Genomic DNA, 27,129 nt, shown 5'->3' on the forward strand with positions numbered 1-27,129 from the left:
AATTGGATGCCAGCCAGTGTTTCACAGATCATTCCAAACACTGTCAAGACCTTATTAGTTCACCAAGCTTTTGATGTTTTCTCCTCCATGTTCTTACCATAGGATTATTTTAATGCTTTTTAAAAGCAGTTTTGTAAGCTTCGAACCAATTTATGAAGAAAAGCAGGTAAGCATGTCTAAACAGCAAATGAGCACTTCGGGCTCCATGTGCTCAGGATTATACGTGTTCACAAAAACATATGTTATTTCAGGATCATCTCCAGTTGTTTTGAAGGTTTAAAAAAAGAAGAAAAAAAGAACAGGGATGAATGCTCTGAAATATATACTGCTTTTTTGCCAATTTAATCTTTACTATGCTTATATAACCAAGATGGCCCTGTGATCTTTGCACCATTGTCAAAGTGGAAGCAGTTACTATATGCAGGTGTCCATGTCTGCCTCATGAGGACTAGCAGTACGTTCACTGTCATTTGGCTTCATTTCTCCATTCAGTGCTACACCTTCTTTCATTCCATTTTCAGCAGCATCAGCATTTTGTCTTTCAAAATGTTTCTTTACAAGATAGAAGAACACCAAGCCCAGCAAATAACTTGGAGCTCTTAGGGCAAATACCAGGCCGAAGAAAGAATATCTGTATAAGAGAAGAGTCCACAAAAAAATACAGTATGTTATTTCTAAGTTCTTCATCCTCAATTTTAAAGTGTTTTGTTTTTAATTTTTTTGAGGGGGAATATTCAAAGAAACCAATTTAGCATAATGGTTTGAGTGTTGAAGTATAATCCTGGAGCCCAGGATTCAAATCCCTGCTGTGCCATGGAAACCCACTAGGCAACCTTGAGCAAGTCATACTCTTTCATCCTCAAAGGAAGGCCTTCTGAACAAATCTTGCCAAAAAGAATCCTGTGATAGGTTTGCCTTAGGATTACCATAAATCAGAAATGACTTGAAGGTACACAACAACAATATTCAAAGTGCCTAAAAGCACGAATTGGAACAACACCATTTAAAAACAAAAAGAAGAAACTAGATATATCCCCACTCCAGAATTACAGTATATAATATAGTGTATAACATGTGATACATCTTTAACTCCCATGGCTCCAGCCTATGGAATCTTGGGATTTGTAATTTGGTAAAGGACTTGGAAAAAAATCTCTGCCAGAGAGTGCGATTTCAGTCAAGAGCAGTCACTATGTTATGTCAATCAGGAAACTACCATTGAGAGAACAACATAAAAAGCTTTTGGGGTACCAGTACAGCTCACCTGTACACTGTAGAGTCATAGAGTCTGCAAGCACCTTGGCGCCTACAGCCAGTGTTTGCCCACTTCAAGCAAGCCTTGTCTATTACAGCACCAAAATAAGCAGGGGCTGGAATTCCACCTGGAAGACATCAAGCAGAAAATATGTACCATGATATCATTTACAACAGAAATGAATAACACATGCTTTTGCTCTCCTTATTCCTGGATTCCCCCCTAAAAAAAGTATCTGAGGTCCACCATTGTTAGATGTAACTATGACAACAGAGTTCCATGATTGTAGCTATGCCACCATCTCCCTCCAAATAAATCCTACCCTTTCATCTTGGCAGCACCCTTTCTGCAAGGTTTCTAAGGTGCTGCAGATTGGAATACTGGGAAATAACATCTGCAGCACTCTGGGATCCTGATGTAACCAGGAGAGCACTGTCAATATGATTTCCCAGTGTCCTGATTTCAAATATCTCAAAAAAATCTTTGGATGGGGCACTGCATGGCTGAAAAGGCAGATTTTTGAGGGCATGTTCAATTGTTAACAACTGTAAAGATAAATCCAAAAAGTTATGAGATTATAAATCAACTTTACAACCTCATAACTACTAAACAGGATGCAAGCCAAGATCAATCTCTCCCCAAACAAATTTTTTCACAAAGAGACTGCCACACTGCAGAAATAAAGCAGTGTGATACCACTTTAACTGCCGTGGTTCCATCCTGTGGAATCCTGGAATTTCGAGTTTGGTGAGATATTCGGCCAGGTCTGTCAGAGAGCTCTGGGGCCTCACCAAACTACAAATCCCAGGATTCTGTAGGATAAAATTATGGCAGTTAAAGTGGTGTCAAACTGTTTTATTTTTGAATCTCAAATTTTTATAAAACTTTTTTGAGATCCAGATGGAAATGTATCTTATGAAAAACACGTATTGTGACTGTGGGAAACATATTTGTTTTGTATGCAAATAATAAGCATGTAAAAAGTAGACCTAGATAGCAATAGGCAGTACCGAAAACATATAAAAGGATTACTCGAATTAGGGAAAATGGAAATAGGCTGAGAAGTACCAGTTTGGGTTTAGAAATCATGTGTAATAATGAGAAAAATTTAAAGAAATATGTGTCAACAATTGGAATTATCGATAGAAATGCACATAAACCAGAAAAGGTGAAGGAACCTGTAGAATACTAATTTACGTTTTCAAGATTCACAGGGGAAAACTTCATTAAGTAAGTAGGTTCTGAGAGGAAGGAAGTTTTAGTTAAACAAAAGAAGATGGTATAAGGCTAAACTGGATTATGGAAAAGTAATGGTATTATGTTTAATGTACGACATAGGAACGTTGGAAATATAATTGTGTGGAAAAAGATGTTATACTTTCAAAAATATAAATAAAAAACAATAACAACAAACTGTTTTATTTTTGCACTGTGGACACACCCATAGAAGTCTTCAAATATTGGTGGAGGAAGATGAAGAGCTCCTGTACTGCCTGGGAGGAATGTAATGCATCTCCATCCACTTTACACATGGACACATTGCCTTTCAGGTCAGTTTAGGAATTAACTGGTGTCAAAGGCTTTGCCCCACTACAGCGGGGTCTCCATGCAGAGCAACTGTCCCCATGATGGTCCCTTCACCAGCTCAAGCCTCCCTACATGTGTTTGCAAAGCTTCCAGTATAAAAGATTTCTAGCAGGCAGGTGTTGAGCTTGGGAAAGATACAGTACTCTTTGGATTACAATTCCAAGAATGCTGCCTTGTGGGTCCTGGAAGCTATAGTAGAAATCACAGGTGAAGATTCTTTGTTGTTGTCTCATACTATATCATAGCTATGTCTCATCTCCTGATGCAGGATCACAGCCATTTTTTTTTTTCACAGCCTTCCCCACCAACCCCCAAAAACATGACAAAGGCCTGGTACAGACTGACACCTTGCAACAGCCTGGGGCCGATTTTAGGGCTTGGGAGAGAAGAGCGTCCGCACGTTCCCGAGCCCTACTGCACTGCCTGGGTGCTATCATGGCTTCCCCCATCCACACGGGAACCACCATGATGACAGATGTGTGGCACAGCATTCAGACAGCACTGTGCCACACGGACATCATCAGTGTGTGGGGCCGCACCAATGGTGACCTGCACGCACTCTAAAAATGAACCTGCCAGGAGTGGGTTCTTTTTAGGCTCCTGGGGGGGCACGCCATTTGGTTGCTGCGGCCTCTGTTGGGAGCAGAAAGAGGCAGCATCTCACCGCCCCTTTCTCCCCATCTGTCGAGCCCCAAAGTTAAGAGAAAAAAGCCCATAGTACAAACAATCATCAAAGAATACACAAAACCTCTTATGTTTACCCAGCAGGAGGAATGTTTTCAAGTGTTTTATTCTCATACATGAGAATGATATAAATGAAAGTTTACATCCCTGATAAGAAGCACTAAAGAGATAGTAAATGTAGCCCATAACTATCAGAACAGCATTTCTTACCCAAAGCTCTCATCACAAGCATATGGAGACCAACTGCCAGTGACTTTAGTTCTGGTTCTATATTTCTAAAAGATGAAAAATTAACCATGTTAAACATACATTTTTACATTTCTATAAGTTTTAGACAGGCGAATAGACAGATAGATTCCTTATCTGCATTAGCCACAAGCCATTGCAATAGAAACACAGTATTCTAGTAAAGTTAACAGTTACAGTTTTACAAGGCTCACAAACCATTCTTCAGGCACAGTAGACAGCAGAGTATGCAATCTTGCTTGAGGGAAAGCCCTTCTCTAATTAGGAATTACTAAATGTTGTAAATACAATATTGGTGAATCAAGAGGTCTAGGAGACAGGTGGTCAAGCCAGGGGCTGAGTTTTCTGACAAAGCTAAATTATTCTGGTGCCCAACATCATAAATATGCTGTCCTTAAACCAAAATCTGTTCTAGAGAAAAATGTTAATATATTCACTGTGATGTTGTGAATATTTTTGAGAGTAGAAGGTATGAGCCATAGGTCTTTCTAATTGCTGGTGCTCCAATTGTATGTAGAGCTTAGAAAAATTACTTTTTAAAAAATAAAAATTAATATCTCTCTGAAAGGCTAGCAACTGCATTTGCTAGCTAAAATTCAGCTTCAGTATCGGTGAAATGTAAACCTCTGCTGATGTACTTAGCCAGACAGAGCTGATGGGGACAACAGTACACTGATACTCCCAGTCATCCAGGAGGCCATATGTGAATTCTTTGGTGACCATTGATGCACTATGGTTGAACAGGGAAATGGTTGTTATCATGTAGCACTGGATACCGACATGTGTAAGTGTCTAAATATACAACTGGCATAACAAGGTTTTTGTAGCTCTGTGTTTTCAAGTCATTTCTAATTTATGGTAATCTTAAAGTGAACCTATCAAAGGTTTTCTGGGGCTAAGAGCCTGTACAGACTGATGTTATATGCCATGTGGGTGTGGGGCGGCATGAGGTGTGTTGTATGCATGCTGACTGCCCCCACGCTGCCCTCACACCAGCATCACTCTGCACGCACAACCACATGGAAGAGGTGTTACAGCATACAGTTGGTGCAGTGTTTAAACACCTTGTGCCAAAAGAGTGTCAAAAAGCCATGGCGACAGTGGCTAAAGCACCCTTTCTGCAGTGCAAAAAAGAGCTGCTTTTTGTGGCTTCTTTTTGCACTGCAGAAAAGCCAAAATAGGGCTGCGGCATGTGGTTGCCATGGCTCCGATTTGGTGTGGAAATGGGGGTCATGGAGCCACCCCTTAGGGGTGGTCTGTTGAGCCCCTAAGAATGTGTAACTCATCCAAGGTCACTCAGTGGGTTTCCATTGCCAAACATGGAATCAAACGCTGATCTACAGTCCAATGCTCATAGTCTAATGCTCAGATCACTACACCATACTGGTTCTTCGCACTGGAATTAAATACAGAAGAATGCTGGCCAATGTTTCCATAACCTGTGGCAGTTGTAGGGCCTGTGTAGCACCATGAGAGATAACATACTTTGTATGCAACATGCCCAAAGTTTAGCCCCTGACATCATGGGGTCACAACATAACCCAGTTAAACAAGCAGGTGAATTGAAATCCTAATGAGACAACCAGCAGCATAAAGAAGGCTTCCCTTAGTCTATGGCAGTGGTTCCCAAACTTTGGTCTTCCAGATGTTTTGGACTTCAGCTCCCAGAATTCCTGACTGTTGTCCAAGCTGGCTAGGGCTTCTGGGAGTCAAAGTCCAAAACACCTGGAGGAGCAAAATTTGGGAATCATTGGTCTATGGGGTCAAACAGATCTGTGACTTGGAGTGGCTTCTGGCTGCTGCAGCCCCGATCAGGCCCCAAGTGGCATGGGAGCATGGCGACTGGATGACCTGCTCTGAAAGTGGGCTAATGCCGCAGTCCCAAAGTAGATTTTTCCTACTGTTTCTGCCGGTGGCTTCAGGCCACCTCAGGCAGCCTCCGAGTGGCTTCCAGCCACTCCAGGGGTGTGCGTCATCTGCAAATCCTGCCCCCAAAACATCTGCCCTTTAGGCTCATCAGTTTCATGCCTATGTTATTTTGGTATAACATCCTTGTCATGCTGGAAAGTGGGTGGAATGTTGGAAAAGTCTGACAGATTAGTACAGATTAGTATATTTTTCTTTCTTTTTAACAAAGGAACACTTGTTTTTTTCCTGCAAAATCAGCTTTTCCTTCTACCTCTTTTTTATGTGGAGTCACTGTGGTTAATTGTATGTTTTTAAAGCCACACTCTTGTAAGATCCTGCAGAGAGCTAGAATCTAAGAGCTCCCCCCCCCCCAGTAAACAGCTGTTAACACTTGTGGTGACCCTATGAAGGAGAGATCTCCAAGTCATCTTGTTATCAACAGCCCTGCACAGGTCTTGTAAACTCAAGGCTTCCATAATTGAGTCCAACTACTGTAATGCAGACTACCTCCTTTCTTGCTGCCTTCTGCCTTGCCAAGTATAATTGTCTTTCCTAGTGATTCATGTCTTCTCGTGATACAATAGCCTCTGCTTAATAATATTGGCTTCTAGGGAGAGTTCAGGCATAATTTTCTCTAGCACCCATTTATTTGTTTTTTTGGCAGTCCATGGTGTCCACAGAACTCTCCTCCAGTACTACATTTCAAATGAGTTGATAGTCTTCCTATCACATTTCTTCACTGTCACAAGCATACACAGATACAGTGGTACCCCGGGATACGAATGCGCCGCCTTACGAAATTTCCGGGTTACGAAAAAAATCAATAGGAAAAAACTGTTCCGGGTTATGAAGGTTTTTTCGGGTTACGAAAAAATTTTTGGTGCTTTTCGGCGCTATTTCGCACGAAATCGCGGCTTTTCCCCATTAGCGCCTATGGCTTTTTCGGCTTACGAAGCATTTCGGGTTACGAACGCGGCGGCGGAACGAATTATTTTCGTAACCCGGGGTACCACTGTACTGGAAATGCAATGACATGGACAGTTCTGACTTTGGTATTGAATGATATAGCTTTGTGCTTAAGGTATATGTCTGTGGTGGGGTACAGACCGCCTCTTTTAGGCGGCCTGCACGTGCCCCTTTACTCCATGGATTGGGGCCAGGGCAGCCATACTGGCAGCCCAGAGGCCCCAATCCGGTGCTTTTTGGGATTGCTGCTTCTCCCTAGTCCTGAAAAGGGTGTCCTTGGGGCTTCATGCCCCCAGGAGCTGCAACCAGGGGGGAAAGGGGCCAAGGGGAGAAAGGGGCCGCTTGGCCCCTTTCCCCCTGGCATTGTTCCCACAGCCTTTTGGTGGCTGTGGGAATGAGGCGCGCCCTCAGAAGGAGCTCCGTTTTGCCCAGGCCACAGTATGTGTCCTAGGCTGTGCGACGACATCACACATGCGCCGCACCATTTGGCCTCAATGCATGTGTGATGTAATCATGGTGTCCACCATGTGGATGGGAGGCTGCCATGATTACGCCCCTGTCACATGCTAGGGTTAGGCTGCATGTGGGTGGAGCACCGAGGCAACCCTAGCATGTGACCAGGATGTCACGTAAGGCCCGTCTGTGCCGGGCCTAAGTTCCTTCAAAGCTGCCCTTCCAAGTTCCTGTCTTCTTCTGATTTCTTGACTACAGTCTCTATTTTGATCAAGACTACGCCTACCAGAAATATTTGATGTTTTCAAATTCTTCATCGTTAGCTTTAAAGTTCATTGTTAGCTTTAAAAATCATCTGTAGTCATTATTTTTGTTTTCTGAATGTTCAACTGTAACCTTGCCTTTGCACTTGCTTCCTTGACTTTCCTCAATAATTGTTCCAAGTCTGCTATTTTCTACTATTAGTATCATTCATCTCATAATGAACTTAACTAATAATTACAACAAAAAAGTGGAATGCAAATGGAAAGTGGAACCAGAACATAAAGGAATAATATACTGCAACATTTTTAGCTGGTCTCATTTGTAACTTACCTAATCATGATCATGAAAAATGAAGTCCCCCCCAATGCATAGAAAAAGGAACTTGCTACTTTTATTGCTGTGAAATAAATAAATTTCCTTGAGCAGTCATCACTCCTTGGACATTCTCCCAAAACTGCGGAGGAATTTATCACCACAGAATCCATACTTTCAATGCAGCTACAATTATGAAAAACCTAGAAGAAAAACAAAAGTGATGGCATAGTCATCCTAGTACAGTACACTATTGTTTCATTTGTAAATGGCTTTCTCTCCACTCACCCCCCAGTCTACTTCTCTCCTTCTCCTACTTTCTCTCCCATCTCTGTACCTTTGGTGCAGGGATGGTAAGTTGTAGAAAGAGTAGAAGCCATTAATCACTTCTCCTCTTCCCATGGACTGTAAAGTTATTCTTAAAATGACCAGTAGTTGCATCATTTTCAGTTTATGGAACTGGCCAGGATATGGTTAGTTTTCATCACTCAGCATCTCTACAGAAATAGTCAGGGAGTGCCAAACCATCCTCTTTTTATGGTTGTTTGGTTGTTTTACTTTTTTGCTTTGTCCAGGCCTTTTGGAGATGAAAATTTATTTTTAGGGATATATAAAAAGAGGCATCAAGATGGTCTTGATGCCAAAAAAAGGAATCGAGATCACATGTGATATAATAAGGGGGAAATAGTTTGATACATGAGACCATTTTTTTCTGGCTCAATAATTCCACCCCAAAACTCCAGGCCAAATCCAGGCACTAAAGATTTGGGGCTAATCTATGTACTTCATTAAATATATGGCATGCACACTTCCCCCAAACCTGGTCTAGAGCAATGATACAAAAATAGTGTGGTCATTAGGTCCAGATTATTCCTTCTAAAACCAGGCCTGCAGTCTAGATGATATCAGAGGTGGGATTTTGCACCCCCAAGACCACTCCACCACCAGAATCATTATCAATTTTTTCATATAGAGCTTATGCGGGCAAAGTGTAGCTCTGGGACCACAGGGGCCCCAAGGATATTTTTGTGATTCTTGGTCCCTCCAGACTGTCTGGTTTTTTTAGCATGCTAAAAGGTGAACTGCCTCTTTTAGAAGCCACCTAGAGCAGTAACTCACCTTTGAAACAGGTTGCAAGGTGTCCCTGCACTTTAACATCAAAATCACCAAATTTTCAAGATCAGAAGTAGATTTCCAGCCACTTGCAGATTTGTTTTTGGCAGTTTTGCCAGTCTGTGTGGTCCCTTTGGGGGAGGGGGTACTAGGGGCAGAGAATTGGCCCTGCAGACTTGCTGCAGTGGTCTACCTGTGATGCAAAGAAGGCTAGAGTTCCACACCTTTATCTGCACAGGTTCAGGTTGAATCCCAATTCTAGGGCAAAGGTTGGATAACGATTAAGAATGAGAGTAAGAATAGAAAAAGTTACTGGTTCTTCACTGCCCCATTTGTCTTTGCAATAAAAGATAACATGGAGGTTGATCCTGCTCCCCTTGCCTTTCTGATGGAGATGATGTGCAAGATCATGGGAATTCCTAAAAGGAAAAGACTTTGGGAAAGGCAAGAGGTTTCTTTAGACTCTTCCCAGGCTGCATTTTGAGTACCAGTGGACCAGGTAAAGCTGGAGGATGGAATTCCTTGCTTTCAAACAGATGTCAAAGACATCAGGAAATCAAATCAAGCATTCCACAAGATGGCTAGTGATAACCACTAGTTTAGAAGACATGAGGATGGGGCACAACATATTGATAAAGTAAATACCTTGTCACATTGAGGATGGAGCTAGCTTGTTTTCTGCTGCTCCAGAGAGTAGGACTTGGGACAGTGGATGCAAGCTACAGGAAAAGAGATTCCACTTTGTCCTAGACATTAGGAGGAACCTCCTGACATGACAGGAGAACACACTCCCTCCTTCTTTGAAGGTCTTTAAACAGAGGATGGATGGCCATATGTCAGGGGTGCTTTGACTGTAAGTTTCTGTATGGCAGGAGGTTGGACTGGATGGTTCTTGGGATCTCTCTAATTATATGATTTTATGACCTGTAATTATTTTGGCCATAACAGTTCTATAGAATTTCCATGTTCAGAAGCAATATGCATCTCCATGCTCCTTAGTGATGGTGGTGAAGGGTGGTGGTAGTGGGAGAAACTAACTAGGAGTATTTCTGTCACACCCTTCTGGTAAGTTTTCCCAGAAGCATTTGACAGGCCATTGTTGGAAATATGACTTGGCTTTACAATGAATTTTCAGTTGGATCCAACAAGGCTCTGGATATCATTTGTTCTTGTTAGTTTAGTTTGCATGTTCAGTTTGGCTTCTACTGTTCATAGGAGGCAATGATCTGTATAGGATGCATGAGGTCTGTTCCCTGACTTCAAATAATAAAAAGTCCCTGTATATCTCAGAGTAGGAAGAAAATCTTCCTTGGAAAAAGTGATTTAGAAAAGTGAATTTGATGAATTATGTCTCCCAAAGTCAGTGAAAAAGGCCAGGCTCTGCATTTTCTATAGTAAAGACATGTCATCTGGGATCAAGACTCAGCCTATTCCCTCTTAGCAAGCAAGCCTCGGACTGTATACAATGACTTCTTTAGTAGAAAACGGGCCCAGAAACTGCTTCGTAACGGACAGCTCCTTAACCCCTGACACAGATACGAAAGTAAAGAGTAGCAAAATAAATAAAACTTACTGTTTCTTTTCTGGATCCCGTTATGTCTTTACAGCCAGCAAAACATGCTGACACATATGTGAGTCCATTGTCTCCACAGACAGGGTTCCACTGGTTTGTGGCACAGTGACAGTCAGAGTTACATTGTGACGATAAAAGAATTGCATCTCGAGTAATTGGTTGCCTTTTAAAATAAACACAGAGGGATGCACTTAGATTATTCTAGCATTTATAGTGCTATCTTTATTTAAAGTGTTTATATCCCTCTTTTCCATCCTTGCATGAAGCAACTGAGGTGACCCATGAAGAAAAAGAAAATCAAATATATCCATCTATCCACCTAACAAATATAAATGAAAACAAAACCCAGAGGTAGAAGATAATATAAACCAAATCATAGCACAGAAATAAGCAAATAATATTAATAATCAAGAACCAGAGTTGAGCAAACAGGCTGGTGGTAGTTTGTTGGGCCAGTTGTTTTATGAGACAAGCTTAGATGGCAATATCAATTCCTTCTCCTCTGTGAATGGGAATGGTTTTCTTTAGAGCTCCAACTAGAACTGGTATTGAAAAGTTAGTTCACTTTGTGTTGCTGGTCCAAACTGTTATGTTTTTATTGAGTGTTTGCATTGCTATCTGTTTAACATTGTTTTGACATGCTCATCTGTGGCCTTAAGCCACATTATTATTATTATTATTATTATTATTATTATTATTATTATTATTATTATTATTATTATTAACCTTTATTTATGAAGCGCTGTGAATTTACACAGCACTGTACATGCAATCTTTTTAGTTAGATGGATCCCTGCCCTTGGGCTTACAATCTAAAAAGACATGACACAGAAGGAGAAGGGAGTGGTGGAGGGAAAGGGCAAGAGGTTCAGCAGTTCCTCTCTACCTCCGAGGCCTGGACCAAGGCAGATGGACTGGAGGGAGGGCTTGGCTTCATAATGGATGGTTAATCATTTTCCAGGGAAAATACATACTCTCAAGTAGGATAATGCATATACAGTACATAGCAATACAGGAAATGGTTTGATAAACAGGCACCAAAAGAACATCAAATAGTAAGCGACAATTATGCAATGCCTGGGAAGGCTTCTCTGAACAGGATGGTTTTCAACTCCATTTTGAAGCTGGTTACAAAACCTATCACAAAGAGAGTAATTCAAGGAAGGCATGAAACAAATACCACTTCTGCCAAAGTTAAAATCTGTTTATTTAGCATGTATAGTACTTTTTCATTCAAGACTGTCCAAACAGCTTTAATAATTGTCCTTTTTAATGTACAGTTTTTCATGGCAGGAGCCATTTATTGTTCATATTTGTAAGAAAGAACAAAAAGGGGATACCAGAAACAGGGTTGGTAAAACCAGCTGCAGTATAAATCATTCATTTCTACCAGGTATTGCTAGCTCTTGTTGCATTTTGTTTCCTGCCTGTGGGTTTCCCCCCCTGTTATTTTGAGGGCACTGTATGTGGCTGGATATAGTGACTTCTTGCATCCTGAAAGTTTATCAGGAAAACAGAGCAGTTCTTCAGAACAGAGGTGGCAGCCCCTAGTGTAGAATGAATATACAAGTGGGACTGCAAGAAAATATTGTTCTATACGGTTAGCTATTTGGTCAGGGAGTGCAGCAGAGACAGGCTACTGAGCAGACCTCAGCCTCAAGACCATTGCCTAACATGTTTGCTGTTTCTGAATGAAGTTAGACCAGCAAGTCAGTCGCTAAAAATGTACAAGCCTTGAGTCAAGCTGAGTCAGTAAATCAGTTCTTTCTGAGTCAAGTCAAAGTCGAGTCATTGAAGTAACTTGAGTCCAAGTCAAGTCTTAGCCAGTTGACTCAAATCTACAACACTGGCACTGGGCTTTTCCGATGTGCATCAGTACTTCCTAGTTAGTGTCCCAATGCACAATGAGACTGATGCCCATCAGACCTGATGGACATCGGTCTTGATGTGTATCAGTCACTTTGCCTGCTTACTTATGTAGTAACATAACAGGAACGCCTTACTGGATATGGAAGTTGTGGAACTGCCCAGTTTAATTCCCACAGATGTCCACCCACTTACAAAGAAATAAGTCCCCAACATGCATGTATAACGTACCCATCATAGGACACAGTTAATCCAGCTACTGTGCGGTTGTCACAGCCCACTGTCATGTAGAAAAGTGAAATGGCGAAGGCCAGAAATGATGTTGTAAATGCCATTTTTGTTGCAGCGATAACATTTAGTTTGTACTTTTTCATGATGAGCCCTCCAGTAAAGATACCAATGCAGACAGCTGGTAAAATGGCAACTCCTGAAACAAGAGAGAGAAAGAAAGTCATATTCTGCCATGGTCAGTGACTGAAAAGGAAAAGGGGAAAATCAAGGGTGTGTGAATGGAAAGAAAGGGGAGGGAAAGCAGAAAGTGTTAACAATGGTAATGTTAAAAGGCTTTAACTATACCCTACCTCCTCCCATTATAGGGAGAATATAAGGGCCAGAATCTCATGGTGGCTTTGTTCAGTTCATGGCAAACCTGTGTATGGGACATCTTCAAGCCCCTCTATCCTCCACTGCTCTGCATGTCTCTTGTGACCTCCCTGATTGAATCTAGCCATTTGGTGTGTGTGGTCTTCCTCTCTTTTTGCTGCCTTCTACTTTTTCTAGCATTATTGTCTTTTTCAATTATTCATGTCTTCTCATGATGTGGCAAAAGTATGACAGCCTCAATCTAATCATCTTGGCTTCCAGCAAACCCCCCCCCCCCTTTTTTTTTTTTTGGTCTATTTGTCTGTCCATGGTATTCCCGCCACTCTTCCAGAGCACCACATCTCAAATGAGTTTATTTTATTTTTATCTGCTTTATTCACTGTCCAGCTCTTACATCCATATATGATGATGGGGAATATAATGACTTTGATGATTGTGATTTCAATATTCAGTTGTATACCTTTACTCATTGGGATCTTGACTAGTTCTTTCATGACCACCCTTTCCATTCCTAGTCTTTTTCTTAATTCTTAATTGCAGTCTCTGTTCTGATCAAAGTTTGATCCAAGGTACAGGAAATCTTTAAATTTTTGGATTTCCTCATTGCCTAGGTTGAATTTATATAGATCTTACATAATCATTATATTTGTTTTCTTTACGTTCAGCAACAATTGTTCCAGGTTTTCCGATAGTAGTGTGCTGCCATTCACATATCTTAGATTGTTGAAGTTCTTTCTTCCTATCTTTACTCCTCCTCCTTCTAAACGTGCTCTTCATATGATATTTTCTGCATACAAATTGAACACATAGGGAGATAATATGCAACCTTGCCTGACTCTCTTATCAACTGGGAACCATTCTGTTTCCCCATATTCTGTTCTAACAGTAGCTTCTTGCCCTAAGTACAGATTCCTAATCAAGACTATAAAATTTAGCAACACTCCCATGTTTTTAAGAGCATTCCATAGATTTTCTTGATCTATGCAGTCAGAGACTTTGCAATAGTTTATAAAGCACATGTTGATTTTCTTCAGGAATTTCTTGGTGCACTCTATTAGCCATTGTATGTTTTCTATGTGCTCTCTAATGCCTCTGCCTTTCCTGAATCTGCATACACCTCTGGAATTTCTTTTTCCATGTATGACTGGAGTCTATGTAGTAGAATTTTAAGCATAATTTTGCTTGCATGGGGAATTAATACTATGATGATGCTATAGTTGCTGCAGTCTTTTGTGTCTACTCTTTGTGGATGAGGATGAATATTGAATATTTCCAGTCTGCCTGCCATCATTTTGTTTTCTATATTTGTTGTCATATTTTAGTTAACATTGCAGTTGATATCTCTGGATGGATTGTATCAATTTAATTGGAATTATCATCTGTTCCTAGTGATTTTTTTGGTATAAATGCCTGCTATACATGTGATAGCATATATGCATGTGATTGCAATCAGTGTTGTGCAAGCCATCACACAAGGCTGTCAAAGGCAGCAAATGGTAAGTGCTTGTAGGATTTTATTTATTTTGCCTCATGTGCTGAAATAATTTGGATGGTTTTGGATACTACACACATTGACTTGGAAGACTAAGGGGATGCCACCTGTAGATCTGCCTTAGGGAGTAACATGTCTTTGTCCAGACCTGGATGGATGGATGGATGGATGGATGGAGAAACAGAAGGGTAGATAGAGGCCAAAACTTAGACTCACCTGTTACTAAATTAGACTTGGATGCTGGCTGACCATACTGTTGCTCCATGTATTTTGTGTTGTATGTCAGATAACCAATGAAGCTGTTAAACTGCAGCAATGATATGCACAACAGAGTGAAATACCTTCCATTACCCAACACTCTCTTCAGGGACTTGAAGAACCCTGAAAGAAAAAAAGAGAGAGAGATGCATGGTGGATAATATAAACCATGCCTACACAATGTATGATTCATCAATACATTATTTCAAAAATAAATTTGGGGGTTCAGTTCCGGCTCCTGACTGTTGCACCTTATATTATTCAATGGTGGTGATATGTGCTTGAACATGTACACATGCCACCACTGAGTAAAATGGCAATCAATGGGTGGTCAATTCTATGGATAGCCCACCCACTGACATGAAAGTTGGACCATAATAGTTCATAAGTCAATATGTCAGTTGAGAGAGGTGATAACTCCAGTTAATACAGAACCATTTCTTATCAATGTGAAGTCATAGAATCATAGAATCGTAGAGTTGGAAGAGACCACTAGGGCCATCCAGTCCAACCCCCTGCCATGCAGGAAATCCAAATCAAAGCATCCCTGACAGATGGCCATCCAGCCTCTGCTTAAAGACCTCCAAGGAAGGAGACTCTATCACCCTCCGAGGGAGTGTGTTCCACTGTCAAACAGCCCTTACTGCCAGGAAGCTATTTGAAGTGGAATCTCTTTTGTTGTAGCTTGCATCCATTGTTCTGGGTTCGGTTCTCTGGAGCAGAAGACAGCAAGCTTGTTCCCTCCTCAATATGACATCCCTTCAAATATTTAAACAGGGCTATCATATCACCTCTTAACCTTCTTTTCTCCAGGCTAAACATCCCCAGCTCCCTAAGTCGTTCCTCATAGGGCATGGTTTCCAGACCCTTCACCATTTTTGTCGCCCTCCTTTGGACACGCTCCAGTTTCTCAATGTCCTTTCTGAATTGTGGTGCCCAGAACTGGACACAATATTCTAGGTGGAGCCTGACCAAAGCAGAATACAGTGGCATTATTACTTCTCTTGAGCTAGACACTATACTTTTATTGATGCAGCCTAAAATTGCATTGGCCTTTTTAGCTGCCACATCACACTGTTGACTCATGTTCAACTTGTGGTCTACTTGGACTCCTAGATCCATTTCACACGTAGTTTCATTCAGCCAGGTGTCCCCAATCCTATATTTGTGCATTTTATTTTTCCGCCCTAAGTGCAATACCTTACATTTCTCCGTGTTGAATTTCATTTTGTTAGCTTTGGCCCAGCTTTCTAGTCTATTCAGGTCATTTTGAATCTTGATCCTGTCCTCTGGGGTATTAGCTATTCCTCCTAATTTGGTGTCATCTGCAAATTTGATAAGTATGCTCCCAATTCTGTCATCCAGGTCATTGATAAAGATGTTGAATAGAACTGGCCCGAGGACAGAGCCCTGTGGGTCCCCACTGGTCACTTCTTTCCAGGATGAAAAGGAGCCATTGTTGAGCACCCTTTGGGTTCGGCCGGTCAACCAATTACAGATCCATGTAACAGTTACTTTGTCTAGCCCACATTTTACAAGCTTGCTTGCAAGAATGTCATGGGAAACCTTGTCAAAGGCCTTACTGAAATCAAGATATACTATATCCACAGCATTCCCTTCATCTAACAAGCTGGTAATTTTATCAAAGAAAGAGATTAGATTTGTCTGGCATGACTTGTTTCTCTGAAACCCATGTTGAGTTTTTGTGATTATGGAATTGCTTTCTAGATGTTCACAGACTCTTTGTTTAATTATCTGCTCTAGAATCTTTCCTGGGATTGATGTCAGACTAACTGCACGATAATTGTTGGGATCCTCTTTTTTCCCCTTTTTGAAGATGGGGACAACGTTTGCCCTCCTCCAGTCTGCTGGGATCTCTCCTGTTTTCCAGGAGTTTTCAAAGATTATTGCCAATGGCTCCGATATTACATTTGCCAGTTCTTTTAATACCCTTGGATGGAGTTCATCTGGTCCCGGAGACTTAAATTCATTTAGATTAACAAGGTGTTCCTCTACTATCTCTTTACTTATTCTGTGCTGAAATTCCCCTATTCTGTCCTCTGCTCCATTATCCTCAGGTTGAGCACCCTTTTCCTTTTCTGAGAAGACTGAGGCAAAGAAGGTGTTGAGTAATTCTGCCTTTTCTCTGTCCCCTGTTAACATTTTGCCATCCTCTCGACGCAGTGGCCCTACCATTTCCTTCTTCTTACTTTTACTGTGGGCATATCCAAAAAAGCCCTTTTTGTTGTCTTTAACCTCTCTAGCAAGCCTGAGTTCATTCTGTGCTTTAGCTTTTCTGACTTTACCCCTACACATGCCTGCTATTTCTTTGAATTCCTTTTTTGTGATTTCCCCCTTTTTCCATTTCTTATACATGCTCCTTTTAAAACTTAGCTCGGTTGAAAGTTCCTTAGTCATCCATCCTGGTTTCTTGAGACACCTCCCATTTTTCTTTTTCACTGAACTGTTTGAAATTGTGCCTTCAATATCTCTCTTTTGAGAAAGTCCCATCCGTCCTGAACTCCTTTATCTTTTAGTATTTCTGACCATGGAATCGCCCTCAATTCTTCTCTAAGTTTACTGAAATCCACTCTCCTAAAGTCTAGGATGCGTGTCTGACTATGCCTGGTTTCTCCTTTCCACTGTATTACAAACTCCAGGAGAACATGGTCACTTCCACCTAATGATCCCACCACTTGCACCCCATTAACCAAGTCATCCTTGTTGGTTAGGATCAGATCTAAAATAGCTGACCCCCTTGTTGCCTCTTTCACCTTTTGGACCATGAAATTGTCTTCCAGGCAAGTGAAGAATTTGCTAGACCTTGAGGATTTGGCTGAGTTTGACTTCTAGCAAATATCAGGATAGTTGAAGTCACCCATCACTACTACATCTCTCCTTTCTGAGTGTGTGGTCATCTGTTCTAGAAAGACATCATCCAATTCCTCAGTCTGACTTGGGGGTCTGTAGTAGACTCCCACCATAACATCCTTATTGTTTCCCTCCCCTTTAATTTTTATCCAGATGCTCTCCACCTGGCTGTCAGGATTGATGTCCTGGATCTCTTCACTGGTGTAAATATCTCTGGCATATAGTGCTATTCCTCCTCCTTTACTGTTTGGCCTATTTCTCTTAATAAGGTTATACCCCTCTATTTCCACATTCCAATTATACGACTCATCTCACCAGGTTTCGGTGATGCCTATTATATCATATTTGCTTTGTTGTACTAGGAGTTCAAGTTCATCTTGCTTATTTCCCATGCTCTGTGCATTAGTGTAGAGACATCTCAGACCATGGGTCCCTTTTACTTGCTGCCTGTGCAAGTTTTTTTGCCTCCCACTGTTGGGTCCTTGCACTTTTTTTCTTGTTTCCTCTATGTCAGTTTGACTATTTTCGCCATCCCTTTCACCTTCAAAAGTCGAAGGCTTTCATGGCCCACATCCATAGTTTTTTGTGGGTTTTTCAAGCTATGTGGCCATGTTCTAGAAGAGTTTCTTCCTGACATTTCACCGGCATCTGTGGCTGGCATCTTATCACTTGGTTCATATTCCAGAGTTATGTAATGATATCAGAAGATTAATGTTTCAGTGATTCTGCTGCTCCAGTTTGATCTGTTTTATATTGCTTGATTTATTCTGGAACACTAGGCCTGATCCCATCCCCTAATGTCTTTTTGTCTGTAACCTAGTGGTATAGTCTAGTGCAATTTCCCTTGTATGTGTGCCCCTTGAATTAATACTAAACCACAAGTTGAAAACCTAGCAGTGAGGGAGAGAACAGGCTGGCCCAGTGTCATCAGGAGCTAGCCTGATGATAGAGCGCCCTCCCTCCATAACTGTCATCCTTCGGCTGGTGAGGGAGAGAACAGGCTGGCCCAGCGTCATCAGGGGCTAGCCTGAAGATAGAGTGCCCTCCCTCCATGACTGTCATCTTTCAGCCTGTGAAGGAGAGAACAGGCTGGCTCAGCTCCATCAGGGCCAGCCTGAAGATAGAGCGCCCTCCCTCCATAACTGTCATCTTTCGGCCTGTGAGGGAGAGAATACACTGGCCCAGCGTCATCAGGGGCTGCTAGCCTGAAGATAGAGCGCCTTCCCTCCATGACTGTCATCTTTCGGCCTGTGAGGGAGAGAGTAGGCTGGCCCAGTTCCACCAGGACTAGCCTGAAGAAGAAGAGCCCTCCCTCCAGCCCATCTGCCTTGGGCCAGGCCTCAGAGGGAGAGAAGAACTGCTGGACCTGATCCCCTCCCCCTCACCATTCCCTTCTCCTTTTGTGTCGTGTCTTTTAGATTGTAAGCCTGAGGGCAGGGAACCATCTATTATTCCCTCTGTTGTAAACCGCTCGGATTCCCAGTGATTGGGCAGTATATAAATAAAACCTATTATTATTATTATTATTATTATTATTATTATTATTATTCACACTACTAATGCAACTGACAATAATGTGAATAGTTATTAAAAAGTAAACTGCAGGCTTCATTAAAAAGTAAGCTATCCATGAGGTCTTAAATCTGGAGCAGGATCCAGGAGGGAATGAAAATTGGAGCTTTAAATATTGTCCTGACCACTGAGACACTGATTTGGATTGGGATCAATGAAATTGCTAATTGCATTGGATGCAGAAGGATCACTCTGAATTAGGACTGCAGTGAGGACAAAGAATCACAGCCCTCCTGCTGCGTTATCTCTAGTGGAAAGCCAATTAAGATAGGTACTCCATAACTTCGTATTCCTTTTTTTTAAGTGGTTCATTGGCAGGAACTCTTACACATGAATACTGCACAGATCACAGTAGTACAATTCCTGTTCATTGCTGGAAGATTTCTGGGGGACCTCTCCCTTGCCAGCCATCAAATTAGAATTGAGTCACCCAATGGGACCAACTATCCTTAATTATTTCAGCACTTTTGGGGAATGGCTTAGCTCTGAAGACTTTTTTTAAAAAATGGATTTGAACATTCATGGAGTAGAGGTCAATTAAGAGCTACTAGCAATGATCCTCAAATGTAACCTCTTTACTTTTTTTATAGTACGAGGACTATTAGCCAGGGTGGTGTAGTGGTTTGAGTGTTGACCTACAATTCTGGAGATCAGGGTTTGAATCTTGCTCAGCTATGGAAACCCACTCTGTGACCTTGGAAAAGCCACACTCTCTCAACCTCAGAGGAAGGCAAAGGCAAACCACCTCTGAAAAAATCATGCCAAGAAAACACTGTGATAGGTTCACCTTAGGATCTTTCTAAGTCAGAAATGACTCAAAGGCACACAACAACAAGGACTACTAGCCCAGGAATAGTTTAAATACCCTGAAGGCATGAGATACCACATGACCTTGGAAGCAATATGCAGCCGCCCCTTCTTCAGATGGATTGGGGCTGTGGCAACCTCATGCCACATCCCCAATCTGGCCTCTCAAGGGCGCAAAAGGATCCACAAATGCAGCTCCTTTTTGTACCCTTGAAATTGTGCCATAGCTGCTGCGGCATGGCTATATGGTGCCTCTTCGGCGCTATGTAATCTGGATGCAGTGTCAGAGGGAAATTTTGATGCTGCATGCTATCTGGAGTGGCGCGCAGCATCATGGTGCCCTGGTGGCATTGTCAAGGGTGTGCGCCATCTGGACACAATGTCCTAATTCTGCTCCCAGGTCAGCACAAAGTGCTTGTCTGTACAGGGCCTGAGTCACTATTTTCTTTAATATCACTACTGGCTTTTCTGGGGGGAAGGTTTCTTGGGGCCTAAAACAGGGAATCGGATCTCCCAAATAGGTCATTCACACACCCCAGAACAGGACATGGCAACTATAACAATTGCAAGTGCTTCTAGGACCTTCTTAGATTCTATCTTGCTCACTGGGATCAAGATTCTGAGTCTTGATGCAGTCTAACATGTCTAAGTGGACAGTTGGTTGGCTCCATTTGGGCTACACTTATGTTCTTACCTTTCAGGTTACTTGGGTTCCCTACTTCTTTTTGAGTCTCAGACAGCTGTTTGTGGCTTTCATTATTGTGATCTTTCATTTTTACAGAATCCAGCTTTTTTGTTCCAGGAGCATTCCCAACTTCTTTCTCCAGGCTTTTAGGCAAGAACAAGAAAGGGATGCCAGAAAGCAGGTTGGTGACAGCAGCTGCTAAAAATCCCAACCACCATGCCCCAACCCAACGGGAGTCAGTTGGAGTTATAGTGATTGTACCTAGAAACAGAGAGATCTATTATCTGTTTGTTCATATAGCACTGCCAAATGTTCATATAATGCATAGAGAAATTGTCCCAATAAGCATATATGGTCTGCATTGGATTGAACATGGACACCAAATGAGACAGAGGAACCAAAAATTCTTGATCAATAGAATGGGCAATGATATCAATGTATTTGAAGATTATAGATAGAAAGGAAACATTTGGTGGGGAAAATAATTATTTCAGTCTCGTTTTATTGTATTTACACACTTATCATATTTACACAGGCCATAACCAGGAATTGCCAACATGTTCAATGTTGGTACTCATCAATGAGTCACTGAATTCTTGGCGCTATGTCCAGTGGATGAGAGTGATTACAGATCAGGCATGATCAAGCCTTGGCTCTCCTGATGCTGATGGTCTCCAGTATCCATCAGCTCCAGTCATCAGAGGTGACAGAAATTTTAATTCAATAATATTTGAAGAGCCACAGATTCTCCATGCCTTTCCTGTGCCTCAGGAGAAAAGACATAGCTGAGATGGATCACAACAGGATGCACCTACCTTTGGTTCAGTCATGGGCAGCTGTCTGGTTATATAGATAGGCTGTGCTCCAGAAGGGATACCTCCTTGGCTGTAATTGCCCATCCTTGCTTTGTAGAGAGCACATGCAAATACACAGAGGTTTATCTACAGCTTTCACAAAAGCAACCCAAAGTACTCATATCTGTGCAAACTACTGGCCAGGAGCATGAGAGAACACGCTGCTTACAGAGCTAGCAGTGTTATTTAAACCAGTAACCCAAACCATAATCCACATCATATATTGAAATGACCCATGTTCAGACTTGCATCTTACCCAGGTCCACAAAGCCGACATCCACATAAATTCTGGCTAACACAGATCCCAAAAGGAAGCCAGCCATAGGGCCAATCATTGCTATCGTGTGTAAAATTCCTACAATTATAAAGAAAATAGGATCAATAAAGTCCAAGGCATATAAACTCATATATTCTGCATTGTTTTACTTAGTTTCACTCTGCTTTTGCCATCTACAGAAGTGAATGTCATTAGTTAGCATTTGTGTATACACATCCATGAGTGCACATTGGGTACACTTTTTCCTTCTCTAGGATCAGTAGTGTTCTAGGATGATTCACACATTCCAATTTTTTTTTATGCCTACACCTAAGATTTTTATATGATGATAAACTAGAAGGAATGAAAATGTGTGTCACTGGAGCATTTGACAGATATGAAAGTCTCCTATCCATTAGGTTAGAGGTGGGAATTGTATATCTGTGGCCCCGCACACTCAGAACATCGGGGAAGAATTTGTTGGAACATTGTAATACTTGATTAACCACAACTTCCCATAGAGCATTCACTGCTGCATTATGGACTAGTCTGCCAGAGGAGATCCATCTTGGCTTTCCCATCGGATTTGGTATAGAGATGATAATATATGAACTGATGTTTGGAGATTTTAAGGAACTAATAGGGATGTATAATTCAGTATTAGTATTTTATTGACTGTTCAATTGCATTGTATTATTTTAATGATGTAATCCTGCTTCCATCCTTTGAAGAGGCGGGACATATAAATAAATAAATAAATTATTATTATTATTATTATTATTATTGCCTCCAAACCCCTTGACACCATGGCCTTCAGAATTTATCAATTGCCAGAAATAAATCAGCCTAAAATGGACAGTTACTTCCAGACGGCTACAGGAGTTAAACTGACCAAGTTAATGTCCTTTCATTCCTTACAGCTGTTGGGCATGCCTTTAAAATACAAAACAAAACAAAAGTGATCTTATAGCCACTTTAGTTTTTTAAAAAGTGGGTGAGGGGATGACAGAGCTCATGGAGGTCCAGAGAGGTGGGTGCAGTTTATGGATTCTCCATAGTTGCCCCCTCTTCCCTAGGTAATATTTTTTTAAGGATCCTGAAAACAGAGGAAAAACTGTTCAGGTATCTGGCAGAGCAAATGTTGCCAAGGCAACTAGATGAGCATCTATTTGAACAAGCCTACCCCTGACCAGCAACTCTCCCCCCCCCCTCGTCAGCACTGTAGGCCGGCATGTTAATTTTATTGTTTTTTATTGAATTGTTTTAATGTATATGTATGTATTGTTATTAGATGCTGTTCACCGCCCTGATTTTCAGAAGGGCGGTATACAAATAAAATTTTATTATTATTATTATTATACCTTGCTTTATTATACTGTGACAATACAATTATCAAAGCACTATGTAGTAAACCTTGTGTCTTGAGCATGACAACATCCCTCCCTTCCTCCTAACATTTAATCTGAGAGTAAATTACTGGTTTCATTTGTTCTCAGCTACATTGTCATGTATTTATTGAAGTTACGCCACAGTGAAATTATCACATTAACTACTGGATCCCTGATTGGTTGGGAGCCAAGGATTAGACTGCTTTTAGGAGTTTTAAAAGAGTATTTTAACTGTGTTTTAAAAATGTTTTTATCTTTTCATTATTTTAATTGGTTTTTATTTTATTTGTTCATTGCCTTGGATGTCTGGTGGGCTGGGAGGCAATAGAGAAATACTTTAAATAAATAAATATTTATTTATTTAAAGGGAAGAGAAGAGACGTGGTTCAGAATGAAGGGTTTCATAATATTGAAGGCTGCCAACAAAGTTGAAAAATAAATGAAATGCTTCAAATATAAAGATAGGACAGAATTTCACATTCCATGGCAGACCATATTTCACAATGAATGTGAAATGAAGCCCTAGTTTCCAGAAGCCAGTTTTACAATAAAGTGTGATGAACAATTGGGATGAAATTTGTATATCCAAGCATGTTTTTTAATAGAGATGTGCATTCATCACCTGGCTGGGTCTAGCTATTGCTTTTTGTCAAAAATATTTTAAGTAGACTGAATGAAAGTGGGACAAAACCTTTGTCAGAACCACCAAATCGTAAATGGAGCTGTATCTGGACTTGCCCTGCTTTAAATGCTGCTAACAACCATTACATTAGGAGGTACTAAATACCATACAAATCCCACTGTTTTAGACATTACCAACATAAAAAGGAGTATCTTCTTCCCTAGAGAAATCATCAAGGTAAGAAATGCCCAGCGGAGTTATTGGTGTTTCACCGATTCCACGTAGTAGGTTCCCCAGCAAAACAAAAATCCATGCATAAGATGTAACTGTCTCATCACAGTCTGTAAGCCAAACAATTATAACAGAAGAATGAGCCATACAATGCAGGTAAAGGTTATTTTCCAAATGGCTCCAAATGGACAATACTGATAACAGTGAAAAGAAATGGAACAGAAGCTGGTAGTTCCCCCATCTGTTCAATAACAGCAATGGCCCACAGTGATATTTTTCTTCTCCCTCTATATGTCAAGGCTTTCACTTTATTAGATCTCCTGCATTTTTGTATTTCTTAAAAAGAGTTTTAGTCTATGTTTGGTTAAATCTGCATATCTGGAGCCATGGATGTGGCAAGCCTACTGTATTTCTCCATTCTATTAGTGGTAGCAGGTGCCTTCTGTGTCAGCAGGGCAGTAAATCTGTTCCAGGTTTTAATCCAAACTTTAAAGAATTCATCCAAGGTACTGAAACCTAAGCCTCAAATAAATTCCACAACTTGGATAGTTCTTTTAAAGTATGAACTAAAATCCAATACAGAATCATTGCTACCATTTACATGGAAGCCAGCAGCCTGGCTACATTTTGTTCTCTGTAAAGTTTCAAACATCAGAATTGTTATTGCCTCATACATTGAGCTTCATAAATTAACAGAAGTGGTACCATTAGCTGGAAGGCCTATCTCTGTTCTGAAGCTTAGCTTTTTACATCATGAGATCCACCCTCCTTCCATAATAGGGATTTTAATCCTTGGCTTCCTCATCTGTGAGGACAAATAACCACCTGCACTATTTGCACTGACCAAATTCAGTAGGCAGAACTAATTCCAGTACAGAATGGATTATGATGTGCCTGCCATGCAGCTATTAAAGATGTGGAACACTCTGAGAAAAGAAGAGGTGGAACACATAGACGATTGAGCAAACCAAAGCCAGACTTCAGAGCTAAGTAGTCAAGGCATTCTGTCTAGATGGGCATATCTGTTGGTTAACCTTTTGTTCACAATGTTGTTGTTGGTTTTTTGTTTTGTTTTTAAACCACAGGTCTTTCCTTTAAATTCAGTATTATTATTATTATTTTAGAAAAGCTTTTATAAATAAAAAAGGAATCAAATAAAATTTTAACCAGTTCTTACAGAAAGTAGTAGACCACAGAAAACCCATCTCCTGTTATGTGAAAAATTACTTGCTGCCATGTCATTACATGTTTGTTCCGTGATATCACTAGTGATACCAAGTGATTAGACTGGAGGTAGCAAAAATGCACAACATTGTGTCACAACATGAAGCTATTTATAAAGATCATAAGAAGAAGTGATGAATGTGGCACAAGAGTGTTTTTTTTGGGGGGGGGGGGTTCCATAAAGCATAATGTATTATTCTTCATTTAATGCTTACAAATATCCCATAAGAATCTGCAGCCTTACCTGATCCTGGCCTCCTTTGCAATCCTAGTGTTGTCTGATTTGCTAAACAGGGAGAGACACTGGAAGATGAATTGTCTGGTGTCCTTGGTGATGTGTCATATCTATAACTTAAAATAAAGAAGGTTTAATCTAGTAATTGTAGATGACTGGATATAGATATATGCTTTCCTGCTGGGAAGAAAGAACAACATTATACAAACACACTCACAATTTAAATAAGAAGAGATGAAGTAATGGATTTGGAAGCAATTTCATCAATTATGTTTAATGGTATGTACAGAAAATTAAATCAGTTTCCCAAGCATTCAATAGATGAAACCCATTAGTTTCAGACTTAAAGTTTTTTTTAAATATGGCTTAAGGGTGGTATTCTGCAGATCTGGAACTGAACTGGCATACATCACCAGGACAGCTGGCACTAGAAGTGGGGATTGGGCCATGCATAGCCTAGACTAGTAGCTGTCAGGATGGGGGAGGACATGGTATTTGGCCCATGTGGACACCGCCATAGTTAGTATAGTCAGTGTTTATGAATTCTGGTCATTGTAGTCCAACATCCTGGACATACATGAATGTTCCCACCCTTGCCTCATGTTCTCACATAGAAATCCCCTAGTTTCTCGCCCTGGTGGCACAGTGGTTAAGTGCTGGTACTGCATCCACTCACTCATAAACCTCAAGGTTTTCGGTTCAATCCCAGGCAGGACTCCAGGATCCACTTAGCCTTGAATCCTTCTGTAGGTCACTAAAATGAGTACCCAGCTTGTTAGGGGCAATTAGCTTATAGTTGTAAACCACTTAGGGACTGCTTAATTGCACTGATAAGCAGTGTAGAAATGAACTTGTTATTGCTATTGCTATAGTCCCAGGCCTACTAAGGATGCATCTACACTGTAGAAGTAATGCAGTTTGACACCCCTTTAAGTGGTTAGCTCCATCCTATGGAATTCAGTGATTTGTAGTTATTCAAGACTTTAGCTCTCTCCCCCAAACAGTGCTAATGCCTCAAAAAACTATAAATCCCAGGATTCTGTAGGATGGAGCCATGGCAGTTGAAGTGGTGCCAAAATGCTTTATTTCTACCATGTAGATGCACCCTTAAATTGCTGAATAGTACGTCAACACTTATGTAAATCCCATTGATTTCAATATGTCTACTCTAGTGAAGAGTAACATCAGTGGGCATGCAACTTTTCAAGTAAACAAGTAATAAAAAACATCCAGCCCTGCCAAAGGTTTACAATCTAACACAGATGCAAAGGACCAACACAAATATAAAACTATGCAGTGCATTTGTAAAACAAATTATCCAGACAGACATATAATGGCCAATGCAATATAATATACAGCAAACTGACAAATACATATGACTCAAACATACAAGATGATAAAACAATATTAAACTAAAATTACAAAATTCTAAAATCTAGATAAAATAAAAGTAAAGATAAAAAATCTCCAGCTAGCAATTGCTCATCTGCCTACTGTCTGTACCTGCTTTAGGTACCTTTTACTTAATTATAAATTGAAATACCTCTCAGCTCTCTAAGCTGTAAGATTTACAAAAGAATAGAAAATCCTTATGATAACAGCCCAATGAGGACTAAGGACGCTCAGAGGACACTAAATACTGAATGAGGGTATATCTGCAGTAAATGGTTATATCAGTTTCATACCACTTTGCATGTCATGGTTCCATTCCAGAGGATCCTTAAATTTGCAATTGTGGTACTCAACATTTGCTATTAGAAATATCCAATCTACTCGGCAAAACTACAATTCCCAAAGTATTGTA

General features: G+C 40.8%; 1 protein-coding gene across 2 annotated transcripts in view; it reads right to left on the minus strand.

Annotated features, from left to right (window-relative positions):
- Positions 1 to 323: 323 nt before the first annotated feature.
- LOC121930810 (solute carrier organic anion transporter family member 1B1-like) overlaps positions 324 to 27,129 on the minus strand; it is a 60,845-nt gene continuing 34,039 nt past the window's right edge. For both annotated transcript variants that reach the window (XM_042467699.1, XM_042467698.1), the window contains exons 5-15: positions 25,335 to 25,441; positions 23,830 to 23,976; positions 21,626 to 21,724; positions 20,525 to 20,776; positions 14,539 to 14,703; positions 12,459 to 12,654; positions 10,362 to 10,524; positions 7,694 to 7,878; positions 3,737 to 3,801; positions 1,265 to 1,382; positions 324 to 631 (exon numbers count right to left, since the gene is read on the minus strand). In XM_042467699.1, coding sequence (XP_042323633.1) covers positions 415 to 631; positions 1,265 to 1,382; positions 3,737 to 3,801; positions 7,694 to 7,878; positions 10,362 to 10,524; positions 12,459 to 12,654; positions 14,539 to 14,703; positions 20,525 to 20,776; positions 21,626 to 21,724; positions 23,830 to 23,976; positions 25,335 to 25,441 — 1,714 coding nt within the window. In that variant the 3' untranslated portion in view covers positions 324 to 414. The remainder of the gene's footprint in view (positions 632 to 1,264; positions 1,383 to 3,736; positions 3,802 to 7,693; positions 7,879 to 10,361; positions 10,525 to 12,458; positions 12,655 to 14,538; positions 14,704 to 20,524; positions 20,777 to 21,625; positions 21,725 to 23,829; positions 23,977 to 25,334; positions 25,442 to 27,129) is intronic.

The sequence above is a fragment of the Sceloporus undulatus genome, chromosome 5, assembly GCF_019175285.1.
Source record: "Sceloporus undulatus isolate JIND9_A2432 ecotype Alabama chromosome 5, SceUnd_v1.1, whole genome shotgun sequence".
NCBI classification, from domain to species: domain Eukaryota; kingdom Metazoa; phylum Chordata; class Lepidosauria; order Squamata; family Phrynosomatidae; genus Sceloporus; species Sceloporus undulatus.